This window comes from Mytilus edulis, chromosome 5, assembly GCF_963676685.1.
Source record: "Mytilus edulis chromosome 5, xbMytEdul2.2, whole genome shotgun sequence".
NCBI classification, from domain to species: Eukaryota; Metazoa; Mollusca; class Bivalvia; order Mytilida; family Mytilidae; genus Mytilus; species Mytilus edulis.
Window position 1 is genome coordinate 77562855 of NC_092348.1, and position 7723 is coordinate 77570577.

Here is a 7723-nt window from a genome sequence, read left to right on the forward strand (position 1 = left end):
GATTATTTTTTTTTTCTTCCGCCTAATTTTATTCTTTCGGTGTAAAAATGTTTCAAAAGATGTCGCTTAGTTTTTTTGTATATGAGATCATACAGTCTATACGCTTTTGAAACTCACCCTGTTTAACCGAACACTTTTCCTTGTAAGAGTTATCTCCCCAAACACTGTTTTTCTTGTTATCAGATCTCCTCCGCAACCGTAAAAGAAAGTGACAAATTTATTTTTCCAAATTGCTCGTTATATCCTCAGGATGTTACGTTTTATTTTGACCGAAGCTTTACGAAGACCCCATATGAGAGTAATTTCCCCTTTTGTATTGAAATAAGTGAAATAAATTTGTAACTGGAAAACCATAAGTGATAGAGTCCTAGGGTCTTTTGATTTGAAGCCCTTGCTAAAAAAAGTATGAAAATGAGGTCAAGGTCAAAGATCAAGGTCATGTTCAAATTTTTGATTTTGGCTTGTTATCTCTTATTTTCAGAATTCATACAAGATATCGACAAAATATTTTCACACAATTGTTAGTTGCGACATGTCGTAACATGTAAATTTTACTTAAAAGGGTACGTAACATTTAATGTGAGTTTTGGCCCCTTTTATATCTAATATTAGTTGTATGGTAATATAACTCATCTATACTATTAAACGAGAAGACCTCATTTTTGGTGTCGCTTCTCTTCTTTCCACAATAAATTAATCAACACGCCTCTGTGTCCTATAGGTACAGTGCATAGTTGCATTTGTCATCCATTCATATGATTATTCAGATTGAGTTATTTTAGGAGAAAAACGAGAAAAAAGGCATCCGGATATTGTCCCGTCATTGTACGAAATTTTAAGTCAGATTAGACTTCCGGTTTGCGTTTTTCTGTATACTTTGAACATACATTTACTACGAATAAAGTGTATTTTCAGAGTTTATAAAATAGAGAGGGTCTGTATACTATATCAATGATCACCATGGATCGATTAGTAAACTTAGAATTGAAAGTAAATACGCTTCATTTATATAGTAATGAATGTTCATAATATACAGATTTATATAAGCGCTAAAATTATTCATGTGAACTTTTGATACAGTCATTAAATCTTTTACAAAATTCATTGATTACAAAAAAAAAGAAGATGTGGTATGATTGCCACAACTCTCCACAAGAGACCAAAATGACACAGAAATTAACAACGATAGGTCACCGTACGGCCTTCAACAAAGAGCAAAGCCCATACCGCATACTCAGCTTCAAAAGGCCTCGAAATGACAATGTAAAACAATGCAAACGAGAAAACTAGCGGCCTTATTTATGTACAAAAAATGAACGAAAAACAAATATGTAACACATAAACAAACGACAACCACTGAATTACAGGCTCCTTACTTAAATAAATGTTCATAACATACTAAATGTATGTTCATATTGAAATTGATAGAAAACCAAAAATTGGGAACTTTGGAAATAAAGGTGGAGGGTAAAAAAAAACCAAATATTGGGAACTTTGGAAATAAAGGTGGAGGGTAAAAAAAACTTTTCTGTCCCCAATAACCTATGACTTATGATACTTTTGCTGAAATTCTCCAGTCATTCCCAACAACACTTTACATACTACTACGCTCTGAATGCCCGCGATTTCGCGGGTGTGTTCTAGTTAACAATATAAAGTAGAGGCCTAGAGTCTTTTGATTTGAGGTCCTTGGTTGATGACCTTGAAATTAAGCTCAAGGTCATAGGTAAATTTAACGTTCTAGATTTTGACCTTTGCTTTTTCCTCTTATATATACATGATAAAGCCATGGGACTTTTGGCAAAAGGTTGCAAGCAATGTGACCTTGAAAAAGCCAACCGGAAGTGACCTTTTGTAAACCGGAAGTAGCCATTTTTTGTACTAATTTAATGTAAAAGTATATAGAACCATCTATTTTTGGAATCAGTGTCAAGTAAACTATCAAAACATACCGGAAATAACATCTTTTAAACCGGAAGTAAAAAATGATCTCCCTTATGTATATCTTTTTGTATAGAAACCATATATTTTTGGAATCAGCGTCCAATAAGCTGTCAATTGTAAAATTGACGTTTAAAACCGAATTTTAATATTTTCATATAAAAAAGATCCTTACTGGTGGAAAGACCATCAATGGTTCTCTGAACAATTGGTTTTTAATTGTATTAACCATGTTTGAGATATTTTTAAATGGAACGAGGGGGCGAAGATCAAATCAGAGACAGTTTATTGTTGAACGCTCAACAATTTGAACACTTACTCACAAATATAGACGAAATAAGCGATATTGATTGTTGCGTGGAAGAATTGAATAAACTTTTGAAAGATATATTCGAGCAATACACAAAGTCAGAAGTGAAATACAAAAAACATTGTGACTCCTGCCCTACAAGTAGTAAAACACGTGACCAAAAAGATGATAAACCGTGGTTTACAGACGAATGTAAAAGTTTATACAGAGACTATTTACGAGCTATGATGGATTTTAATAGATACCGGTCGAATGAAAATAGACTACGTTTTAATTTAGCCAAACAAAGATACAAACGATTGGAAAATCAACTGAAAAGACAATATAAAAACCAGCAGGGTGATATGTTATCTAAATTACGTAAAAATAACCCTAAACGATTTTACAGGAAATTTAAAAAGTGCAAAAAAACTATTACCCATACGCTTACTGTAGACGAATTTGAAAAACATTTTAAAAACCTGATTTCGAAAGATGTCACCACAGAGGATCAGCATAGTGATTCAATCCCAGAGGTCGTATATGAAGAATTAGACTCTCCTTTTACAGACTTGGAACTTGACACTTCTATTAAATATTTAAAACGTGATAAATCCACTGGATATGACAATATTATGAACGAATATTTATTAACGAGCAGAAACTTTATCAAACCAGTATTGTGTAAACTGTTTAACCGTATATTGAGTGCTGGCGTTTTTCCAGAAATATGGGTAAACAACATTATAATACCAGTTTTCAAAAAAGGACCAGTAGACGACCCTGGCAACTATCGTGGTATTTCTCTCGTATCACATGTGGGTAAACTGTTCACATCAATTATTAACACCAGGCTTACCAAATGGAGCGAAAAACACACTATAATAACCGATGCACAGTTTGGATTTAAACCGGATTATGGAACAACTGACGCCATCTTCGCACTCCATTCTATAATTTCTAAGTCTTTGCGTAGTGGAAAACGATTTTATTGTTGTTTCATAGACTATAAAAGAGCGTTTGATAGTGTGTCTCATTTCAAATTGTGGTTAAGATTAATCAGATGGGGTATAAGTGGAAACTTATTAACTGTTATTAAATCTATGTATGCCAAAATTAAATGTTGTATTAAACTGGAAGGAAATTTTTCAAATTTCTTCCAAAGTAATGTTGGTTTGATGCAAGGAGAATCATTATCTCCTTTTTTATATTCTTTGTATATTAATGACATTGAAAATGAACTTTTAAATCAAGGTTGTCAGTCATATGAGTTAAAGATGCTCAATTTATATTTGCTAATGTATGCAGATGATACAGTTCTTTTTAGTGAAACTATTGATGGTTTACAAAAAATGATAGACAGTGTAGACATATATTCTAGAGAGTATGATTTGGATATTAACTTGTCTAAAACCAAAATTGTTGTGTTTAGAAATAGAGGCCTCGTTAAAGCGACTGAAAAATGGTACTTAAATGGTGTTGATATTGAATTATGTGATGAATTTACATATCTTGGTCTCCTTTTTAAATACAATGGTTACTTTGTACATACACAGAAAATGTTAGCAAATCAGGGTAGAAAAGCATTATTTAGTTTATATAGTAAAATATATGATGATTGTTTTAACCATGAAACTATGTTATCTCTTTTTGACACATATGTATCTAGTATTTTAAATTATAGTTGTGAAGTCTGGGGACATCACAAAGCCGAATATATTGAGAAAGTTCACTTAAGTTTTTTAAAACGTATATTGAAAGTCAAAACAACTACTGTTAATTATATGGTATATAGTGAATTGGGTAGATATCCATTGTACATAGAGAGATATTGCAGAATGCTTAGATATTGGTTTAAATTATTGAAAACAGATAACCAAGAAATGTTAGAAAGATCGATATTAAAACCTCGTGACAAACAAAATTGGGCATGTGAAATAAGAAACATATTATTTCGTTATGGTTGTCAAGATGTATGGTTACACCAAAATGTTATTAATGTTGATCATTTTTTGCTAGAAATTGTTAATAGAATGAAAGGTAGTTTTGTCAGTGAAATGAATGCTTTTTTCAATGAGTCATCAAAGTGTATTTTTTATAGATATATACACAATCCAGATACTCTACAATTTTACCTACAAAAACCTGTAAACTATGTTTTTAAGCCATATATTAGTAGATATAGATTGTCTGCACACTGCCTTAACATTGAAACTGGTAGATTTTGTAATATTGAAAGAGAAAACAGATTATGTAATATGTGTGATAAAAACATGATTGAAGATGAATACCATTATATTTTAGTATGTGAGAAATATTCTGATATAAGGAAAACATATATAAAACCATTTTATTGGAAAAAACCATCTAGTTACAAACTTTTACAATTATTGTCTGTTCATAACATCAAAGAGCTTAACAATCTAGGTAAATACCTTTATTTAGCTGATAAGATTCGTTTTTCATAATATTATACTTATATTTCATTATTTATATTATTTGCTGTCATTCTCCGCCATTGATACAAACTGTTTGTAATAATAAAACATGTATGTAATTATTCACTGATGCTATTATACTTGTATATGTAAATTCTATAAGCTGTATTGCTTCTGAATAAAAGACTATTATTACACTAAAATGAAAATAAATTATGAAAATTTCACTTTGAATTACTGTCTTTGATCATGAGCACGAATAAAATAAAATTATTTCTGTAATAAAGCACGAACAGTTAACAGTCCATAAAATTATACGAAAGTCTCATTTGGTCCACATCTTTATCTTTTCCTTTGCATCGGTCTTCGCTCGTCTGGCGGGCAGTACTTCATCACGGTCCTACATATTCTTCAGTTGTCAGTTCTAGCGGATATAATAAGTGCGGTTCCTTTTTAAGTCATTTAATAACATTTTCTTTTCTCCATTTTGAAATCTCTTTGTTCACTGGTGAAGGTGTGTGATCATCTTTCCGGGATAAAGTATCGAAATGTCTGTTGTCATGGTTACTTATACAAGTTTTCTGATATGAATCTAATACTTGAAATACTTTCTTTCGCCCTGTCCTCTCGTCAATATGTTCAATACCAAATGATTCTGTCTTCCGTAACTTCTCCGGGTTGCACTCTTCTGTCTTTTGTGATATCCTTACATTCATTGTAGCTGTTTGCTGGTTATTGTATCTTGGTGTACTGTGAAGTGGTCCTGATAATAAATAACCAATTTTGGATTTCACGGAAGTAGGTCCCTCGCCTCTAATAATATGGTTTTCTACAATTGACCAATAGTAGTCGGCTCCTACGAGTAATGAGATGTGAAAATTGTCGTTGGCGGTAACTGGATGCGCGAGTTCTATTCCGGATAAATACGGCAATTTAACGGCTTTACGGATGTACGTTTTGAGCGGTACGGCGATTTCCGGTACGATCAATACTCTGATCGGCAATTGTCCTTCTTCTGTTAGCAAATAAATAATACTAGTTTTTAAATGTCTAATTCTTGTACTTTCTGCACTGTCCCCAAATCCGGATAGGTTCAAGGTTTCTGTACTAATTATTGATAACTGTAATTTAACGACTAGGTCTTCTGTGATGAACGATCTCTGTGCTCCTTCATCAAAAAGAATGTTGGCATCTGAACAGTGTCGTCCCGATCTTACAGGATTAGTTGCAGTTTTGAGCAAAACATTCGTGGTTGCCTGTGAATGTGAAATTGTGTCCGGTTCCTTCGCGTTGTGTTGTATGGTACTTACGTTTACACTGTCTAGATAATCATTATGTGTATTCTCTTTACATAAACTTGTGTAATGACGCTTGTCACACTTTCTGCATGATTTGATTGACTTACAATCAACCAAATTGTGATGTCCTAAACAGTTGAAACATAAGTGGTCTCTTTCGACTATTGATATCCGGTCTTGATATTCAGCAACTTTGGTACAGTTTACCGAGGCGTGTGATTCGTGACAATAATCGCACTGTTTAGATTTGAAGTAAGTGTTTTGGTGATTCTTATTTTGGTGGTTGTGACTTGATTGTCGATTTCGCGGTATTGTGTTCGTCAAAAATGCTGCAGTAGCGGTAGGATTTTCATGACTGTCTGTCGAGTTACCGGCTTCCATGATATTTATTTCATTAAATATGCCTTTTCGTAAGTCTGCCAAGCGTATGTTTGTGGACCCAAATTGTCTTGCAAGGTTTTTTCGAATTTCCCCTGGTAGTTTGTTCAATATTATTGGCACTAACAGCGCTCCGTATGATTCATCAGTTTGTCCTAGTGATTCTAAACCTCTTATGTAAATTTCAATGTTGTCATAAAAATGTCGGAGGTTGAAAAGTGTGTACCTAGGCGACGTAATATCAATAAGTTCCAGCATATACCTCTGTGTAATTTTATGTTGCTGACCATATCTTTCTTGTAATAGGGAAATTGCCTTTTCATAATTTGCATTAGTGAGCGCAAAACCTGTCACTGATTTTAGAGCTTCATCGTGAAGTAACGATTTCAAATAATTGAACTTTTGGACGTTGCTTAAGGTTGGGTTCGTATGCACGGCTGTCTCAAATGAGTCCCAAAATGACTGCCATTGAAGTATATCTCCATCGAAAGTAGGGAGATTCAACTTGGGTAGTTTGTTGTATTCACTAGTTGAGCTAAAGGATGGGCGAAAATCTGACAAACGGTAATTTGAGTTGTTCTGGTGTTCTGTATATGAAGAGTTTATAGTATGAATGGGTTGAGTAGTTTCTATGCGTGGAGTAAAACTTTCTGCGTGTGTATTCAACGATGTAGTTTTGACTAAGATAAATTTGATGACTTGACGAATTTTACCTTCTAAGTTAAATGCATACTCATCTGCTTCAACGATCTCTGTTTCAATATCTCCGTCGTCCAGTTCCTGTACTATGTCCTCATCTAACTTGCGTAATATTTCTTGCTTCCGTTTCAGACTATCCAATATGTTTGACAAATCCTCCGTGTCCACGGTTCCATCTTCTTCCTGTTGAACATCTTCAAATTTCTTTATCAGTCTGGAAACTGCACTTCTATGTCCTGCTCGTATCGAACGTAGCTTCAAATTCATCCTGGTCCCGGTACCAATATCGTAGAGTGGTTGTATCGGGAACAAATTAAGGCTTAGTAAATAAGAACGTCTGCTTGCAATGAGACATGTATTGAACTCTGAAAAGCTAATGTCACAACAACGGTGACGTCGTGTACATGGAGAGCGGTAGCGGGAACACCTCATGTGCAATTCTTAACAGGCTCACACTGAACTACAAACTATAAAGGTCCCTAAAAACGATATCAAGTTACTACTAGTATATATATTACATTATTTATTGATTGGTTAGGACAATCCAAACCTAGTAAATGTCCTTCAATCCCGTAGAGTATCGGATTTGTCCTCTCTATTTTAGCAATTAGATTTTGCCTGGTCATTAATCATGCATATTCATGATATTGGTACACATGTAACTTTTATCTATAAATAGT

General features: G+C 33.6%; 1 protein-coding gene across 1 annotated transcript; it reads right to left on the reverse strand.

Annotated features, from left to right (window-relative positions):
- Positions 1-5126: 5126 nt before the first annotated feature.
- LOC139525252 (uncharacterized) lies at positions 5127-7310 on the reverse strand. The gene has a single exon (XM_071320450.1). It carries the CDS (start codon positions 7308-7310, stop codon positions 5127-5129), a length of 2184 nt encoding a protein of 727 aa, XP_071176551.1.
- Positions 7311-7723: the final 413 nt, after the last annotated feature.

Bases quoted from the DNA above. Each gene is read 5' to 3' on its own strand.
- LOC139525252 (XM_071320450.1), bottom strand. From the start codon at position 7,310: ATGAATTTGAAGCTACGTTCGATACGAGCAGGACATAGAAGTGCAGTT.